This window comes from Nerophis lumbriciformis, linkage group LG14 (assembly GCF_033978685.3).
Source record: "Nerophis lumbriciformis linkage group LG14, RoL_Nlum_v2.1, whole genome shotgun sequence".
NCBI lineage: Eukaryota > Metazoa > Chordata > Actinopteri > Syngnathiformes > Syngnathidae > Nerophis > Nerophis lumbriciformis.
Window position 1 is genome coordinate 17943824 of NC_084561.2, and position 21014 is coordinate 17964837.

The 21014-nt window shown below is 40.7% G+C and overlaps 1 protein-coding gene across 6 annotated transcripts in view; it reads right to left on the bottom strand.

Annotated features, from left to right (window-relative positions):
• Positions 1-225: 225 nt before the first annotated feature.
• LOC133616560 (microtubule-associated serine/threonine-protein kinase 3) overlaps positions 226-21014 on the bottom strand; it is a 119257-nt gene continuing 98468 nt past the window's right edge. For all 6 annotated transcript variants that reach the window (XM_061975976.2, XM_061975974.2, XM_061975975.2 and 3 more), the window contains 9 exons: positions 20840-20952; positions 20561-20727; positions 17174-17295; positions 16903-17103; positions 15690-15916; positions 15488-15610; positions 11486-11622; positions 11097-11281; positions 226-4186 (listed from right to left, as the gene is read on the bottom strand). In XM_061975976.2, the coding sequence (XP_061831960.1) occupies positions 3186-4186; positions 11097-11281; positions 11486-11622; positions 15488-15610; positions 15690-15916; positions 16903-17103; positions 17174-17295; positions 20561-20727; positions 20840-20952 (2276 nt within the window). In that variant the 3' untranslated portion in view covers positions 226-3185. The remainder of the gene's footprint in view (positions 4187-11096; positions 11282-11485; positions 11623-15487; positions 15611-15689; positions 15917-16902; positions 17104-17173; positions 17296-20560; positions 20728-20839; positions 20953-21014) is intronic.

Here is a 21014-nt window from a genome sequence, read left to right on the forward strand (position 1 = left end):
CTGCATGGCAGCTTTGTGTTATTAGTGTCAAAATTGAAACATTTTCTCGTAACGTTACACCCGTTATTCCACTTTTAATGTCTTTTTTGGTAATGGTATTTTTTAAATGCCGCCGCGGGCTGGAAAAAATGGCCCCCGGGACGCATGTGGTACACCCCTGAATCAAACCATTCCCACACCTGGAAGTATGTAACCTAGTACAATTGATCAAATGAAAAAAATAGGTCCAGGAGAAATAGAAATTTTATTAATTACACATGAAAACACAGTAGTGGGCGACTACACCGCCAATATACCATGCAATCAAGTACTACAGATGTGTGCTTTTCTCATGCAGCATGCACCGAACAGAAGAGTCCACATTTACAACAGTTTCAATGTGCTGATTTTTTTTTTGTTATTGTACAAAAGACCCTGATTCTTAATCTTAATCTACTTTCAGGACATCCTGTGAAGAGAAGCGTTGGACAATGAGGGCTTTTTGGCTGATTGGCTAGTAGTCTGGAAGCCATGTCTGATGACCACTTGTCTCTATTTCCTGTTTTGGAATGGCCAGGTGTCCCAATACTTTAGTCCATTGTGATATTTGCACCGAATTGTAGTGACTTAGTGTCAAATTTAAAGTCGAGAACAGGGATGATCAAACTTTTTCCAACACAGGCCGCATACTGAAAAGTCAAAGTATGCGGGGGCAATTTGGATATTTTAATTTGTAATAAAAATGTTAAAAACAGACATTATACATATTTAAAGTAAACACTCTGTGTCATAGATGACAAAGTGTACATTATTTTAAAAATTACATTGTCTTTTTTGTAACATTTTTACTGTTTTGGAGGTGCCGGCTGCAATTGGCCCCCGTGCCACACTTCGGACACCCCTGGTCAAGAACAAGAAATAACCTCAGTTATCTATATTTTGACATCCAGTAGGGAAGGGATTCATATGGCCTCATTCCTGGGTGGATCTTACGTGAGAGTAAGGTGAGGGGGGGGATTAATAATTTTGCAATGCAGTCTGCTGAAAATGGTGGAAAGCGCCACTCTACAGAGCAACTGGCGCTGCGGTTAAAGTTAGAATTGCCACAAAATAAATTAGGGTATTCAACACTACCGCCTAAAGTGGATAGTGCTCCCCCCCAAAATTTGTCAGGTAAACACGATGAATGGGCCTATATTAATCCCCTTTCTACATGTTAAGATACCATCTGGCGGCTAAAGTGGATAGTGCACCCCCCAAAAAAATATTTTTTTGTCATGTTTCATGTGTCAGATAAACGCAATGAATGGGGCCATATGAATCCCTTTCTTACATTTTAAGATATCCGGCACTCTACTGCAGTCTGGCGGCTAAAGCGAATAGTGCAACCCCGCCCCACCCCCCCCAATTTGTCATGTTTCACGTGTCAGGTAAACACGCTGAATGGGGCCATAAGAGTCCCATTTCTACATTTTAAGGTGCCATCTGGCGTCTGAAGTGGATCGTACACCCCCCCCTACTCCCCCTCCAAATTTGTCACGTTTCATGTGTCAGATAAACGCAATGAATGGGGCCATATGAGTCCCGTTCGCGTACATTACTGTACTAGTTGAAAGGGTGTTCTTAAATGTGTTGAGTTTATTGTGTTGATGGTAAATTGTGTGCAAAACAAGTCTCCTGCAACAGACAAACCTCAAAGTATACTTACAGCTACTACCATAAAATATGACAATAACCCCATTTCATAAGCACATGTAAACAAACAAGTCATTTCGCTTGTAGATTCTGCATTCAGCTTACTGTGTTTTGGAAGAAAAAAAACAACAACAACCCAAAAACAATACAAATATGAAACATCTACGATTGTAGTTTTCATTTGTGGTATGAAAGAGGGTTGTTTCATCATAAAGCCACAAGGTATGAGAGAGAAAAATAAGTGTATACAGTACATTACAGAGCAAGTTTGTAAACAGCGGGGACGTGAACACAATTTCACTCATTAGGTTTGCGGTGGGAACAGAAACCCAAAGTTGAACAGGGATTGACATCAGCAGAGCTCCTAAAATGCTTTGGTGAGAGTACTTGAATCGATAAAACGAGGACTTACTGTACATTACTGTACTGGAGCTGCATCCCCATATTAAACGGCAACAACAGAAATCTTTTCTTGTGCTACTTTAGTCCTTGTGCATCGCACACACACTTCCTTGCGAAAATATACATTTGTACAACACACACCTTTGTTCAATTTGCCATCAACATTCAGGTCAAGGTACAAAATGAACGCCCGCATCGCACTGTTGTAAACATCACTACACTGCTAATGGTAGTGGAAACACGCACACACACACACACACACACACGCTTGTGTGAATAAACACACAAAAAGCAGGTTGCAAAAGAAGACATGGATCATTTTGGCTGCTTCTGATCAAATTTGCTTAATACAGATTATTGATTGCCATTCAGGGATTCTCAAACTGTGGTACATGTACCACTACTGGTACGTGGGCTCCATCTAGTGGTACAACAAAGAATCACTTAATTCAATATTGCGATGACGTGATTGGGGCCGTTATCAAAAGTTTATCAGCCTTCAATGGAAGACTATAAGCAATACTTTTTTAAAATATACTTGTTAAATAAAACCTCTGCCTTATATTTTTTTTAAATAAATACTTAGGCCTACTTTGCTACTGTTGTTTTTAAAGTGTTTTCTGAGGTGGTACTTGGTGGAAAAAAGTTTGAGAACCACTGATGCACATAAAAACATGTTAGAATCCACACGGCAAAGAACACCATTAACAAAATATTATTTCACAAAAGATTGTTTTTGTAATATTGTGCAGCCTGTGTGGTTATGTTGTGCTTTGAAGCATCAAAAGGTGAAGTGTAGATGTACATATTAATGGTGTAGACGTCATTATTAATGAAAGCTGGGGGTAAAAAAAAAATAGAAGATTTTGGTCCAGTAATAATATTTCCTAGCATTATCGAACTACTTTGTGTCACGGCAATTTGTTTAAAAATAGACATTTATTAAAAAAAGCACATGTAATGGATACAAAAAGAGTTCAACCGATGAGAACTTGCCTCCTTTCCACGTAGCGCGTCATGCTTTACGAGTGTAATAAATACGAGCAGCAGCTCCACAAAGCCAATATTTACAATACAAAATTCAAGTTAAAGTTTTCCACCTCGCTGTGTCACTTTTTCTCCGCTGACGTGGTTTCCTCCTGACTCAAGCTCTTATTGTGAAGGAGCTCCGCCTCCTGCCTCCCCTGCTGCTGCTGAGATGAAGTGACGGTGATCTCCTGCTGCGACTCCTCCCCGTCTGAGCACGGCTCCCACTCGTCCTGCTCCTCGCTCTCCGTCGATCCCTGCACGGCGATCTGCGGCACCAGCGTGAACCTCCTGACCGTGGGCACCAGCAGCTCCACCTCCTCGCCGCTTTGGGCTCGGGCCTCGGCGAGTAACGTCGTCCTGTGCTGCAGCTGCTGCCGGGCTTGCGTTTGAGTCCCCGGGCCCGCCGGCGTCGCGCCGCTTTTCTCCTCTGGCTCGTCAAAGCTCACCTCCTGCACCGCCTCCTGCTTTTTGAAGGAGTCGCGACGCTCCGAGAGGTTGAGCTTCCGCATCACCACCAGCTGCTCGGATCCGGAGTCCCACAGCCTCTGGGCGCCCAAGTAGCCGCCCAGCCGGCTGTGGTCAACCCCCAGGTGGGAACCCGAGACGACCCCCTCGGCTTCCGAGTCAAGCAGCTCCCCCTCGGCGTAATACGGCACTTCCAGGGTGTGCCTGCGGGGGGCGTAAGACTTCTTGTCAGCGTGGTACATCCCAGACAGTTTCTCGGCCGACTGGACTCTCTTGAGGAGCGGCGATCGGGGAGGTTCCGCGCTGCGAGGCCGCACCCCCATGTGTCGCACTATAGTCGGCGGAGACAGGGTCTTGCCGTGGTAGGAGTGCAGCGTTTTGGCGAAGCCCGGCAACGGCGAGGGCGAGCGCTGGGGGGAAAGCGGCTGTGCGGACGAGGAGGAGCAGGCGAGAGGCGAGGGCGGGATGCTGCTGGTTGACTTGCGGCGGCTGACCTTGGTGTAGAGCTGACTGCTGAGCTTGGATCCCAAACCGTGCAGGGAGCTGGGCCTGATGTGTGCTGCTGGGGAACTGGGGGAACTGGAGCAAGGAGACGTACTCTGGGGAGAGTTATTGTCTGGGAAGCAGACATAATGGTTTTATTACAAGTTTTCATATTATTATTTCATTCTTTGACAGAGATGTCCGATAATATTGGCCTGCCGGAAAAATGTATGACTTGTTAAAACGCCGCTGTGTACACGGACGTAGGGAGAAGTACAGAGCGCCAATAAACCTTAAAGGCACTGCCTTTGCGTGCCGGCCCAATCACATAATATCTACGGCTTTTCACACACACAAGTGAATGCATTTCATACTTGGTCAACAGCCATACAGGTCACACTGAGGGTGGCCGTATAAACAACTTTAACACTGTTACAAATATGCGCCACACTGTGAACCCACACCAAACAAGAATGACAAACACATTTCGGAAGAACATCCGCACCGTAACACAACATAAACACTACAGAACAAATACCCAGAACCCCTTGCAGAACTAACTCTTCCGGGATGCTACAATATACACCCCCTGCCACCCCCTCCCCTCAAACCCGCCCACCTCAACCTCCTCATGCTCTCTCAGGGAGAGCATGTCCCAAATTCCAAGCTGCTGTTTTGAGGCATGTTAAGGGGGAACATTATCACAATTTCAGAATGGTTAAAACCATTAAAAAGCAGTTCCCAGTGGCTTATTATATTTTTCTAAGATTTTTTCAAAATTTTACCCATCACGCAATATCCCTAAAAAAAGCTTCAAAGTGCCTGATTTTAACCATCGTTATAAACACCCGTCCATTTTCCTGTGACATCACATAGTGATGCCAACACAAACAAACATGGCGGAAAGAACAGCAAGCTATAGCGACATTAGCTCTGATTCAGACTCGGATTTCAGCGGCTTAAGCGATTCAACAGATTACGCATGTATTGAAACGGATGGTTGTAGTGTGGAGGCAGGTAGCGAAAACGAAATTGAAGAAGAAACTGAAGCTATTGAGCCATATCGGTTTGAACCGTATGCAAGCGAAACCGACGAAAACGACACGACAGCCAGCGACACGGGAGAAAGCGAGGACGAATTCGGCGATCGCCTTCTAACCAACGATTGGTGTGTGTTTGTTTGGCATTAAAGGAAACTAACAACTATGAACTAGGTTTACAGCATATGAAATACATTTGGCAACAACATGCACTTTGAGAGTGCAGACAGCCCAATTTTCATCAATTAATATATTCTTTCTTTCTTTAGTTTATTTCGAACATGAACACACTTACATGATAATACATCACACAATTTCTTATCATTTCATTTTACATCATGCCCGAAAAGGAGTAGGAAGAAGCAAAGCTTATTTAATCCTACCCCTTTCCCACTTCAAGCGTTTACAAATATATGGAATCATTTACTGACCTTTTTATATAATAAAATAACATCTATGAATTAGTATACAACAGTTTTGTAATATGTAATTAATTAATTAATTCAGTCATTATTTACATACTGAGATGAAGAATATCTTATTTTCAATAAGGTTGAAAGTATTTCTCATAATTCTTTTTTGTACTCTGTAAGCACTATTATTTTGAACAACCTCTTAAACTGGATCATATCAGTACAATTTTTAACTTCTTTACTTAATCCATTCCATAATTTAATTCCACATACTGATATGCTAAAAGTTTTAAGTGTTGTACGTGCATATAAATGTTTTAAATTATTTTTTCCTCTAAGGTTATATTTCTCCTCTTTAGTTGAGAAGAATTGTTGTACATTCTTTGGTAGCGTGTTATAGTTTGCTTTGTACATCATTTTAGCTGTTTGCAATTTTACCAAATCACCAAACTTTAATATTTCTGACTTAATAAATAAAGGGTTTGTGTGTTCTCTATATCCAACATTATGTATTATTCTAACTGATCTTTTTTGTAACACGGTTAGCGAATGTAGCGCACATTTGTAGTTATTTCCCCATATTTCTGCACAATAACTCAGATATGGTAACACTAGCGAGCAGTAGAGAATATGTAGTGATTTTTGGCCCAGGACATATTTTGCTTTATTCATTATTGAAATGTTTTTTGCCACCTTATGTTGTATGTTTTGTATATGAGATTTCCAGTTCATTTGATCATCTATTAATACTCCCAAAAATCTAGTTTCTTTTACCCTTTCTATGTCTACTTCGTCTATTTGTATTTGTGTATGATGCTCTTTTCTACTATTACCAAATAGCATTATTTTAGTTTTACTGAGATTCAAAGATAGTCTGTTTTTGTCAAACCATCTTTTTAATTTGTTCATTTCTTCTGTTATTATTTGTATTATCTTCTGTGTGCTCTCTCCTGAACAGAAAGCAGTTGTGTCGTCTGCAAATAAAACCAACTTTAAGTCCTTCGTAACCTTACAAATGTCGTTTATATAAAGATTGAACAATCTTGGTCCCAGTATTGACCCCTGGGGTACACCACAGGATATATCTAGCCGTGTTGACATATTTTCACCCATCTTTACATACTGCTTCCTGTTGGTTAAATAACTTCTTACCCAATTCAATACCAAACCTCTGATGCCATATCGTTCTAATTTTCGTATTAAAATATCATGATTAATTGTGTCAAATGCTTTTGTTAAGTCCATGAATACTGCGGCCCCACATTCTTTACCATCTATTGCATTGGTAATTTCCTCTGTTATTTTGGTTAGTGCTATTGATGTTGAGATATTTGCTCGGAATCCATATTGGTTCTCCACAAGCGTCCCACTTTTGTTAATAAATAAATCTAATTGACTATTGAATAATTTTTCCAAGATTTTGGAGAATTGTGGAAGTAATGAAACTGGTCTGTAGTTAGTAAACTGGTGTACGTCTCCATTCTTATAAATTGGTACGACTTTTGCAATTTTCATTATATCAGGGAATTTACCGGTTAAAAATGATACATTGGTGATATATGTCAGAGGTTCTGAAATGTCTTGTATAACCTTTTTCATCGTTACCATATCTATTCCATGACAGTCGGTTGAGGTCTTGGATTTACAATTTTGATTATTTCTTCTTTTGTTACACTTTTAAGAAACATGGAATTGGGATTTCTGTCTATGAGCTCACTCAAGGCCTCAACTGACCCATCATCTGCATTTGGAATTCTTTGATCCAGATTTTTTCCGATATTAACAAAATAATCATTGAAACGTTCAACTATTTGGTTCATATTGTCATTTTTTGTATTTCCATCTAGAAAGTACTGGGGGTAATCTTTCTTAGCAGCATTTTTAATGATGCTATTTAGGATGCCCCATGTTGCTCTCATGTTGTTTTTGTTCTTGTTTAATAATTGACTGTAGTATTCCTTCTTACATGTTCGTAGTATACCAATTAGTTTGTTTTTATATTTCTTATACTTATTTTCTGCCTCTATAGATCTCTGTGTTATAAATATTCGATACAATGTGTTTTTTTTTGTGACAAGCATTTTTCAGTCCTTTTGTCATCCATGGTTGGTTGTTTTTCTTTTGCTTCTTACAGCGTTCTTTCCATGGGCAATGTTTATCATAGAGTGTAAGAAAGGTGTTAACAAAATTCCCATATGCATCATCTACATCATCTTCATTATATACGTTGTCCCAAATTTGTTTCCTCAGATCCTTCCTAAAGGAAATCATTCCTTCCTCTGTGCATAGTCTTTGAAATGTCTTTTTGTCAATATTCTTCTTCCTGTAGTTCCCATCATAAATAGTAAAGACTGGCAGATGGTCGCTGATGTCGGTTGTTAACAGTCCACTTGTTGTATTATTTTCAAAGACATTAGTGAAGATATTGTCAATAAGTGTAGCACTGTGACTTGCAATTCTGGTTGGCCTTGTGATTTGGGGATACAAACTCATACTATACATTGTATCTGTGAAATCATTAATGGACTTTTGCTTGTTGGGGTTCAAGAGATCAATGTTGAAGTCTCCACATAAAAAAAGTACTTTTTGACTGATTCCATTGAAAGTTCCCTTAATCCAGTCTTCAAATCCTTCAATACTTGAGTTGGGTGCCCTATATATACAACTGATCAATACATTTCTACTTCTTTCATGACATATCTCAATGGTTATACACTCTAAAACATTGTCAATAGCCAGTGACATGTTTTTTACCACCTTGTAATGGAAGTCCTTCATTCATTCATATTCTGTAGGCATACCCTCATCCGCGCTCTTTTCCTGAAAGCTGATCTGTCCAGTTTTGGAGTTGATGTCAGCAGGCCAGGGAAGCTAGGGTCGATAGGGGGTTTAGCCTGCTCGTCTGCGGGAACAAACTGACGCCATTGTTTGCCGTGCTACCGAGGTCCTTTGTCCCTGAATTGCTCACACACTCCGGCAGATTCAATGGGGGTCTGGCGGCAGTTTTCTTTGACTTTATCGTTGGAAATGCATCTGCTTTGAGTGTCGCAGGATATCCACACATTCTTGCCATCTCTGTCGTAGCATAGCTTTCGTCGATAAAGTGTGCGGAACAAACGTCCAATTTCTTGCCACTTTGGCATCTTTGGGCCACTGGTGCAACTTGAATCCGTCCCTGTTCGTATTGTTACACCCTCCGACAACACACCGACGAGGCATGATGTCTCCAAGGTACGGAAAACAGTCGAAAAAACGGAAAATAACAGAGCTGATTTGACTCGGTGTTTGAGAAAATGGCGGATTGCTTCCCGATGTGACGCCACGTTGTGACGTCATCGCTCCGAGAGCGAATATTAGAAAGGCGTTTAATTCGCCAAAATTCACCCATTTAGAGTTCGGAAATCGGTTAAAAAAATATATGGTCTTTTTTCTGCAACATCAAGGTATACAGGTAAAAGGCAGTAAATTAGAATATTTTGGAAAAACTAGATTTATTTCAGTAATTGCATTCAAAAGGTGTAACTTGTACATTATATTTATTCATTGCACACAGACTGATGCATTCAAATGTTTATTTCATTTAATTTTGATGATTTGAAGTGGCAACAAATGAAAATCCAAAATTCCGTGTGTCACAAAATTAGAATATTACTTAAGGCTAATACAAAAAAGGGATTTTTAGAAATGTTGGCCAACTGAAAAGTATGAAAATGAAAAATATGAGCATGTACAATACTCAATACTTGGTTGGAGCTCCTTTTGCCTCAATTACTGCGTTAATGCGGCGTGGCATGGAGTCGATGAGTTTCTGGCACTGCTCAGGTGTTATGAGAGCCCAGGTTGCTCTGATAGTGGCCTTCAACTCTTCTGCGTTTTTGGGTCTGGCATTCTGCATCTTCCTTTTCACAATACCCCACAGATTTTCTATGGGGCTAAGGTCAGGGGAGTTGGCGGGCCAATTTAGAACAGAAATACCATGGTCCGTAAACCAGGCACGGGTAGATTTTGCGCTGTGTGCAGGCGCCAAGTCCTGTTGGAACTTGAAATCTCCATCTCCATAGAGCAGGTCAGCAGCAGGAAGCATGAAGTGCTCTAAAACTTGCTGGTAGACGGCTGCGTTGACCCTGGATCTCAGGAAACAGAGTGGACCGACACCAGCAGATGACATGGCACCCCAAACCATCACCCAACCATGCAAATTTTGCATTTCCTTTGGAAATCGAGGTCCCAGAGTCTGGAGGAAGACAGGAGAGGCACAGGATCCACGTTGCCTGAAGTCTAGTGTAAAGTTTCCACCATCAGTGATGGTTTGGGGTGCCATGTCATCTGCTGGTGTCGGTCCACTCTGTTTCCTGAGATCCAGGGTCAACGCAGCCGTCTACCAGCAAGTTTTAGAGCACTTCATGCTTCCTGCTGCTGACCTGCTCTATGGAGATGGAGATTTCAAGTTCCAACAGGACTTGGCGCCTGCACACAGCGCAAAATCTACCCGTGCCTGGTTTACGGACCATGGTATTTCTGTTCTAAATTGGCCCGCCAACTCCCCTGACCTTAGCCCCATAGAAAATCTGTGGGGTATTGTGAAAAGGAAGATGCAGAATGCCAGACCCAAAAACGCAGAAGAGTTGAAGGCCACTATCAGAGCAACCTGGGCTCTCATAACACCTGAGCAGTGCCAGAAACTCATCGACTCCATGCCACGCCGCATTAACGCAGTAATTGAGGCAAAAGGAGCTCCAACCAAGTATTGAGTATTGTACATGCTCATATTTTTCATTTTCATACTTTTCAGTTGGCCAACATTTCTAAAAATCCCTTTTTTGTATTAGCCTTAAGTAATATTCTAATTTTGTGACACACGGAATTTTGGATTTTCATTTGTTGCCACTTCAAATCATCAAAATTAAATGAAATAAACATTTGAATGCATCAGTCTGTGTGCAATGAATAAATATAATGTACAAGTTACACCTTTTGAATGCAATTACTGAAATAAATCAAGTTTTTCAAAATATTCTAATTTACTGGCTTTTACCTGTATATTGACGCTTACATAGGTCTGGTGATAATGTTCCCCTTTAAAAAAAATAATGCACTTTGTGACTTCAATAATAAATAGGGCAGTGCCATGTTGGCATTTTTTTCCCCATAACTTGAGTTGATTTTAAGCTTTGCTTCTTCCTACTTAAGCTTTGCTTCTTCCTACTAAGCTTTGCTTCTTCCTACTCCTTTTCGGCATGATGTAAAGTGAAATGATATGAAATTGTGTGATGTATTATGCTGTAAGTGTGTTCATGTTCGAAATAAACTAAAGAAAGAAAGAAAGAAAGATTTATTTTGGAAAACCTTGTTATATTGTTTAATGCATCCAGCGGGGCATCACAACAAAATTAGGCATAATAATGTGTTAATTGCACGACTGTATATATCGGTATCGGTTGATATCGGAATCGGAGTTGGACAATATCGGAATATCGGCAAAAAAGCCATTATCGGACATCTCTATTCTTTGATGATGATTTTCCTTCATGTAATGTTAATCCTCCCACTTATTCAACAATATGTGATGTCAGAGGCGCAGCAGACTCACCAAAGGCCTGGTGGTCTGGAGCGGGGCTTCGGCAGGGGGTGGAGGGGCCGGGAGAGAGGCTGTGTGTGGGCGATCCTGGAAGACTCTCGCTGGAGGAAACGGAATGGTGGAGACCTGACGAGAAGCTGCGACTGCTGTGAATCACTGTGCTGTGCTTGGATAACTTCTTCAAGATGCTGCGTCTCCTGGAGGAGGGACCACGACGAGTGAGAACACTCATTTTGCTTCAAATCACCTCCACTAGTCATAAGAAAGTAGACATTTTCATTGGCTTTTCTGTAGGCTGATGCATCTGACTCATACCCTCACAAACCAGTGTAGCCCATAATAATGTGTGGTAAAAAAACAAAGACAACAAAAAGCAAAGCGTAAAGGTAAAACATGCTCACCTATCATAGTTATCTCTCCTCCTGCTTCTCTTGCTGCGGCGAGCCATCTTGCCTCTGTGTTTGGTCTTTCGAGCCGGACCAACTTTGATGGACGTGTTCTCCAGAGCGATGGTCTGTAACGCCGCCTTGCTGCCACTCTGCGTGTTTCATCGCATGACAACGTGAGATTGACAAGAATCACGCACTATAAAGTTAAAGTTAAAGTTAAAGTACCAATGATTGTCACACACACACACTAGGTGTGGCGAGATTATTCTCTGCATTTGACCCATCACCCTTGATCACCCCCTGGGAGGTGAGGGGAGCAGTGGGCAGCAGCGGTGGCCGTGCCCGGGAATCATTTTTGGTGATTTAACCCCCAATTCCAACCCTTGATGCTGAGTGCCAAGCAGGGAGGTAATGGGTCCCATTTTTATAGTTTTGGTATGACTCGGCCGGGATTTGAACTCACAACCTACCGATCTCAGGGCGGACACTCTAACCACTAGGCCACTGAGTAGGTATAACTATAGCTATAACTTTTACATGTGATTTTATTCATACTTGTCTCTAAACCTTTGAATGTCTGAGAGAACCTCCATAATGCAATATATATTGCAGCCTCCTGCGTTGTATTATTTTGTGAACACTATTGTTAATGTACATGTTCATTTACTGTTAATATCTGGTTACTTTCTGTTATAACATGGTTCTATCTACACTTCTGCTCAAATGTAATAAGCACTTATTCTTCTGTTTTATGGATACCTTACATTAGTTCTGGGCTATACTGCAAATTTGGGTATCGATCCAATACCAATTGGTCATTCCAATGCTGATACTTTTATAATCATGGACTGATCACATTTTTGATAGGGGTGCACAAAAACATAGATTCACATCCAAACTGCAATTCGTAGTTATCCATCTATCCATCCATCCATTTTTTACCGCTTGTCCCTTTTGGGCTCGCAGGGGTTGCTGGAGCCTATCTCAGCTGCATTCGGGCGGTATATTTATGTCAATTCTAAATCGATTAATATTTTTCAAAAATCTATTTTTTTTTTTATATAAGAATACATTTTTAAAAGTACATTTTTAGGCCATCTGAAAGGAACCAAAAGGAGCTTTTTTTAACCTGCAACCGGTTTTGAAAAAGTTTTATTAAATATTATACCAAATAACAAATGGTGAGAATCGATTAGATTCGAGAATCGCTTCTGAATCGAACAGATTTGATCAGAATCGGATCAAATCGAAAGGTGCCCAAATATTCACAACCCAAAGTTTGGATCACAATTATAATCAGACAAAAACACAGGATAGCGTGATATCAAAAACATATTTAAAGTATTTCCTACCATTGGCTCTGATTTAAATCATTTGATGTTCGACCTTAAAGCCCTAAAAAATATTTTTGATAGTAAAAACCATCGATCTAACAACCACTGTGGTATCGGCAATATACTGACACTATACTTTGTATTAGGGTTGAGCGATATGGCCGAAAACTATATCACGATATACGTTTTTTACATTGATATCAATAATTATTGATACATTTTCTGACTTATTTAAGCCTACCTATAAATGCAGTTAAACCAATTCTAACTTACCAAGGGTGCTATTTATCAGTGGAGGAGGTGCCTGGTAGCCAGGTAGCATGAGTGCAGCTAAGGTAATAAAATCATTTAGTAGATTGCAGGGAGTTGCAGATTTGAGACACTAGATGGCAGTAGTGTATAAACTATTAAACACTACACAGAGTAGTTTGGGAAGCAACAAATTAAACAGACACATTGGAAGTGTCAGGATTTTACCGCACGTGTGCATTAAAACCAACAAAACTAAAAACAAGTTTCTGTTATTGAGTTGATATATCAAGACATTACAGTTTATTTTCTCACTCCATGCAGTGAATCCACGGCAAGACAGAAATATGGCACAACCACACTAGTGTTATGAAAATAGCGTATGTGTGTGTGTGCACCTTTAAGAATGGCAGTGTGTTGGGTGAGTGACGTCAGTGAGTAAGTGGAAGAGTGAGGATGAATGCAACAGTCGTAGTAGTAGTAGACTGACGAATGTGTCCATTTGTGTCCTGCAGAAGTAAGAATAAAGCGACCAACTCATCACAAATCGGCGGCCTCGTCATTCCGAACTGAAAGTGGAGCATAGCAGACCCATTGTTGGGTAAAGTGAAGGGTGTTACGCCCGACGAAAACATCGGAAATAAAGGGAAAGGCTCCCCTGATTTCCTCGACTACGGTCTGGGCCTGGGCGCCGAACAGCAGCAAGAAAGGTGTAGTTGATACTGTGGTGTGATTGTCTGTTAGCATTTCCCTCCCATTTCTCAGTGACACTTCCTGTTTCCTGGGTTCCCAAAGCGCTAGTGACTTCATGAAACAAATCTTGCTTCATAATTTCTGGTTTCTTCCGACCAAAAAATATAAATATGTATCAAATATTTTATCGAATGCCGTTTTTATTGATATCGAGTATGTCTCTCGCGATATATATTGATATCGTATTATCGGCCCAGCCCTACTTTATATCGTTACTGTCGATATTTGTATAAATGCGGCCACCTTTGTTTACATTCAGGAGCTCCAGTTTAGTTTAGCTATTCCGCGTACTCCACTAGTAATGATACTTGTAAGAAACTTTGTTTATTTGCCGCCATAGAAGTGAGGATTTGATTAGATTTTTATTAAGGATCCCCATTAGCTGGTTGCCACAACAACCCACTAGTTTTCCTGGGGTCCACAATTCAATACAATTACAAGTAAAAGCATATAATTATAACTAAACAATACAGAAAAAAATTAAAAGTAAAGGCATAAGATTACTGACTTAGAAGTGGCTTTGCACGGTGGAGGGACGTTAGCCGCTAGCAAGTATGCTACAGTGCCTTTGTTCGCTTGTCGCTGTTAAATTTGCGGGACACAGCTATAATGCGGCATCTACATCAGAGATCCCCATCCTTTTTTCCACCACGGACCGGTTTAATGTATCGGTTTAATGTATGTATTATTTTCACAGACCGGCTTCCTACGTGTGGCAGATAAAAACAGCAAAAAAAATTAGCATGAAAAATGTGCCTTTGTCTACAATTTGGCACATTAACATTTTATATGTCCATTAATGTGCATTGTCCCATGTACTATTGTCAGAATAATTGTGTCTAAGTTATCACAAAACTTTGTGCTGCCATGAGTTTCCGGCGAAAGAACAAGGGCTGTCTTTGATCCTACCAAGCAAAAGGCTTGTAAAACTCCACTGTGTGGGATGGGAAGCGACATGAAGGTGTCGGTTTCTTTGATGTATTGTAATCCACAGGAAGATTTTGTCTTGACCCGAGATCTACAAAGTGGAGAGGAAGCAGGACCTGACTCCCCTCCAGGCACCTTTTCTTTGAACTGTTTTGTGACCAAAGGCAGCGGCTGTTTACGACCCCCTTCCTTTAGAAACAGCCGTTGCCATGTAATCAGGGAAAGTCCAAACAAAAGAGGAGGCGTACAATCTTTCGTCAGAGCGTGGTGGGAGACTGTGCAAGAGTACAGCCCAGACGTTGCTCCTCAATTGAGCTAAATTGAATTCTGTCTCTGTTTAATTCCTTGCTTCTTTGTCTGTTTAATAGATGTCATCAGTGTTTGAACCTGACAACTATAACAAAGGAGTTGTAATATACATCTATAAACAAGCTTATTGGTGTGTTTAGTAGGACAGGCGAAAGTTACGTCGGAGAAAATGCGGTAGTTTATAAATTAATTATTGCTTCTGTGCGGCCCCGTAGCAAATGCGTCACAGAACAGTACCCGGACCAGTGGTTGAGCACCACTGATCTACATGGATTATTACGACAGAACAAAAGCTCTATCAACAGCGAAACTGATTACATCGCTCAACCCTAACGTCCAAATGATAAATGTTTCAGTATTTTTCGCCCAACTTGTTATTTCTTTTTTTTTTTGTTTAGATTGAAAGCTAAAAACTCATCAGCCAGGCAAGGCTGCTTTATACCTTCAACAGGAGCTCAATCATCTCGGTGTGAACCAAGCCTTGGACGGACTCTCCGTTCACATGAGTGATGAGGTCTCCGGTTCGAAGACCTGCCTGGTAGGCGGGGCTGCCTTCATCCACGCTCTGTAACAGCAGTGAGAAAATGACATAATTTTTTTTTAAATGTACTCGCACCTCCAACGTGTCCAAAGAGAACACCCACCGACACCATGTGATGCACCGTGTAGACGTCGCTGTCGCCCATGTAGACGCAGATAGCCTGCACGGTGAAGCCGTATTTCTTGCCAGAAGTGTGAATGATTATGGGCGGCTTGACGCTACCGGGACTGAGTGACAGGTCACGGCTGGGGGAGGAGTCACGCGAGGAGGGGTTGGAGGACAGTGACCGCGGAGAGATGGGACTGGGCTGGAGTCCACCAGGGAAGTCATCTGAAATGCACATTGGAGCACAGATTTTAAGACTTAAAATAAAATCAACAGGTGGTTTTTTTCACATTATTATGACACATTATTATTGGACTATTGAATTTAGGAATGGGTACCTTTCACATTTGAACCAAAGTGGTCTCAATTCCCGGTACTGGGCAGTACCAATTTTTGATACTTTTTGTGTGCGTTAGTGTATTAACAAATGTTAATCTGTTTAATAATAAAACACTTTTTATTTATTTAACATTTAAAAGTGAGCTGAGAATGATGTGCAAGTATTATATCGTAGACTTTGCATGCAGTTGCAATTCCAAGACGTTAGATGGCAGTAGTGTATAGGCTACAAGTCAGGGAGTAGTCTTTAGGACATGATAAGACTATTTATCCCACAATGGGGAAATTGCGGTGCAGATTTTACATACAGCAACAAAAGGGAAACATTAAAATAAAAACAATTAAAATTGTAATTTGAGCAATCATAATAAATATGAGGGAATTATTAAACAACTCAAAGGAGGATACCAAAGAGCACAGAGCTGCGGCAGCATTTTGAAAAAAGGCAAATCTAATTCAGGCTTTTGTTGCGTCCTACAAAGTATTTATGCTGTAAGTATAAATATATTTGATTGTACCGTGCATCTTAGTTGTAGTTTTCATTGCCAAATTTGAAGGTGTTGAGATCGCCACGTAATATCGCTCATGACAATTAGTAGCATGTCTATGGCAAATGCAATGTAAATTAGCATCTACATTGTGTATTTTAAAAAGTGGAGCCTTACTGTATGTCGGAGTGTTTTCTATCAGCTACACTTGCTTTGTTGGCATGGCTGCTTGAGTGCTTGTTTGCCCGCCAAGTGTATGCAACCGGACGTGACGTCTCGTGCAACAAAGGTTTTAAAATATTTTACAGTTTGGTTTAATGTGAATCGATACGCGCTGGAATTTGGTACCCATCCTTACTTAAGTGTGATGCTGCTCTTTTGTACCTGTGGTAATGATAAGAGACAGAGCTGAGACAGAGGCAGACTTGGGAACCTTTCCCCCACAGGGAAGCCTCTGTCTGTCTGGTGTCTCCAGCTGGTTACCAAAACGTCGTGGGCCAGCTGGCTCTTTGGGGGAGGAGTGTTTGGCCCCGGTGCTGTTACTGCGTATCCTGATTCTCCGGAGTTTGGAAACAACCACCTCAGCTGCAAGTAAAAGGAGTAAATCATGCGGCTCAAGACAAATGGAGCACAAGAGATGTTAGTTTGTGTTTACCCTCGTCGTCCGTAGAGACGGCAAAGCGGGGCATCATCTCCAGGCTGTGGGTGCTGCTCATCACCAGAGGGCTGCTGCTCCTCTCAGACTGGGAAGAGCTGGGTGACAGTCGGGGGCAAAGGCTGCAACAATCCACAGAACAGTTTAAAAATAAAATATTTTCAAATGCACTGTTAAATCCATTTGTTCATTTTTTATTGGAAAGCATGTTGTTGATCATCTGGGATTTTACGTGGGAAATTGTGTAGTCTTAAAGCAATAATTATTATATTATCGTACCGAATTTCACACTTTGACATGATCAGAGGATTTTAAAATAAACGGAAATGTTGACTTGTATTAGGAATTTTTTTAGGTTTGGTTCAAGCCAGGGGTGTCTAAATTTTTTTACTTGGGGCCGCATTGGACTAAAGAAATATACAGTATACAGCCCACATATGTATGTGTACATATTATATTAATACAAGGCTTTTCCACTACATAATAAAGAGGGCCGCAGTTTCAAGAGCCCAAGGGCTCAGGAGCCGGACATCGAAATGTGGATGTTTCGTCAGAAAGTGCCTCCGCAGGTTATATTTCTTTGAGAATGTGTTTACTTATTGCAAAGTAAACACATAAACTATCACACTGCACTGTCAATAAATTCATTATTCTGCGCTCGCTACTCGTTTCCAGCATGTGCAGCTAGTTAACAGTATTAAGAAAAAAAATGCTCTAGTTTTTGTTGAGGATTGATGTTCCTACATTTGAATTATTTTCCATCCTTGGTTTTATTGTTTTACACTTCTTCCTTCATTTAGGTTTGTAAGACTGAAAATATGAACATAAAACAAAAGTATAAGGTCCATTGTGTATTTTATATAAATAATGTCCATTGTTTATTTTACATAAATAAAATGGACGGTTTAGTGTTAATATAATAAATTACATATATAAATTACACAATATCCACACACCAAACATAACTATAAGCATTGTCACCATCTACTGGTCAATTTTAGCACTACACGTATTAAACGGTTTGACTGTTACTCTCAGACAAAAAAACAACACGACCACGAATACAAAAGACCTCACGAAGTCAGCAATTTCAATATAAAACAAACTAAATATATTTATGCACAAATTATATCTAATTACAAATGTTTGACAAAGTTTCAGGATGAAGCTTACACGCTGAGATTGCTACAATTGTTGCTGCTTGTCTGGATCAATGTGTCTGTTGCTTAAAAGGTAACAATGACTCGAGCACTTGCTCGGGGCAGAACATACATACTTTGTTGTCCAGTCAGTGTTAAAAGTCAGATTTTTGAAATTGATTTAGATTTTTTTCCAGGGTCGACTGAGTAGTCTTCTACTCACCCCACCGCTGCTTCCCTGTGACACACATGCCTCGTTGTTGCCCCCTGCGGGGTGGCGGAAGTACTGCATACATGATCAACCCTAGTTCTTAATGGTTTCATCAAGCCTATTTGGGTGATGTTCGGCGAGCCAAATGGAAAGCTTTGGCGGGCCGAAAAGGCCTATATTACTATAATGGATGTATAATTAATAATTCATATAATGGGTTGTACTTGTACTTGTATAGCGCTTTTCTACCTTCAAGGTACTCAAAGCGCTTTGACACTACTTCTACATTTACCCATTCACACACACATTCACACACTGATAACTGGATATTAAGAGTATGTGAAAGTTCAACTCCCATCTTGTTTACTTCCATGGCGACTTCCTTAAAATTTGTAATCAATACGAAATATCAAGCAGCTAAAATGCGACAAACATGGATAAGTGTGGAGAGAGTGTTTGGCCTTTTTCCTATCATGCATTGTAATGGATTTAAATGGGTGTAATTTAGAATTTAGTTTTTTTATGGTGATTGGACATTATTTAAAGTTCAGGTTGTTATGTGTTACTATGTGTGTTGACTTTTTGTCTAGGTCGCATTTTTTTTGCGCCCTGAGTAGGGAAGGTTGTTTGGGTCAGGTTGTATAAGTAAATGCTGTGCTGTGTTCATTTCAAACAATTCATGGTATTTGACCTGATTTACTCAAATTGTCCACAAGATGGACACAACTTTGCAGAAATCTGATTTTTAGATATTTAAAATTGATTTGGAAACACCCTGCAGGCCCGATTCCATATTAAACTCATGCCGTCTCGTGGGCCAAACTGAATCCACCGGCGGGCCATAGTTTGGACACCACTGGTTTAAACGTTACACATTAGGGGTGTCCCGGTACAACTTTTTCACTGCTGATACGATATTAATATTCGATCCTTGAGCATTGGCCAATACAGATCAGCATAAATCCTACATTCTTATATTTTACGGTTATTTTATTTATTATTTTGTAGTGTGCAATGGGAGAAAAGACTTAATGAAGTGAAATTATTCAGAGACCAATGGTAGGTACCCTTGTGGAAAATGGTCTTGATCTCAGTGGGTTCTTATCTAGTTAAATAAAGGTTGAAGGTATGAAAAACATGAACAAGTTTTATTATTACCCGTCTGTAATAGGTTCATGCTATCTTTAATTAAGTCAGTCCTTCTCAAATAGTGGGGAAGGCCACCCTGGGGGGCACGGTGGAAGATATATTTTTTGCCGTACCAGAATATAATGAAGCGTATGTGGCACTTGGCTTCACTGTAACCATGATTGGAAACAAGGAAAGACCGGTGTGTTGTTTAGACCTAGACATATGTAATAAGTGTGAACAATATTGCAGTCAAACACCCGGCATTTGTCAATATAAGTATCAAAGAATTACAGTTGCATATTACTTACAGATATAAAATCTCCAAAGCATAGGCGTATTAGAAAGTATCCAGTAACAAATGTGTCCGCATCAATCAACTCACTGCGTTATGAGGTTGCATTCATACATTCATTGTTTCTATTGACAAATGACATGTTAAAGACTGTAATATTGTTCAACTAAGGGCATTTACGGCATGTCGAGCTTGTGTGCTATTTACTGTGTGCTTAGTTGTTGTGTAGCTGCTAGCTCCTCGTCGCCTATAGCCTACCATGTTTATTTTTTGTAAAAGACTACTAAAATACAAGAAAAGACCAACCTCCTGTGCTTCTTGGAGGACATTTAGATCTTACCTGGCTGTTGATGCAAGCCGATGTAAAATATTTATTTTAGGGACAATACAAATATCGAATCGGGAGACCCCTAGGTTACTGTACTCGCTAAAAAGAGCGACAAAGTTGATATGTTGGCAAATATGATCCATCCTATTCCCTGGCATCATAAAACGTATTTGAGTGAGGGGAAACATGTAGCACCAATTCTATTTGTGGCGGTTTCAAATGTATTCGTGGTGGGCTGCCACATATAAAAGGAAACACTGCACATTACAAGTGAACTTGTGTCTACCTGGCCATGCGTCCTGGTAGTCTGGGCTCCAGGATGCCCTCTGCTAGGCCCGCAAAGGGGCTGAGCGCTCCAACCTCTCCGCGGTCCTCTTTTTCCTCGCTGTGACTGCGGTCAGAGGAGAAGCTCAGGTTGGAAGGTGTGGCCAGATGTTCTGTGCTGCTGTAAACCTGGAAGAGCAGGCAACACACACAAACACGCTCAGTTTGTTCCCGTTTCCTGCTGTTTTCATACATAAAGACATTTGGTTTGCCTCTATAGCTCTACTTTTAGCTTCATCACCTTGCTGAAACGATGCGACCAGGAAGAAAACTGCCTAATTTCCAGGGAAGACTCTTCATCGTTGGTTTCTTCATCCTCATCCGATGCCATATGATGATACCGCTCTGATCGAGCTGAAACGATGTAAACAAAGCAAAGTTGGAATTTGTGTCTTTATCTATTCAGCTCATCATCC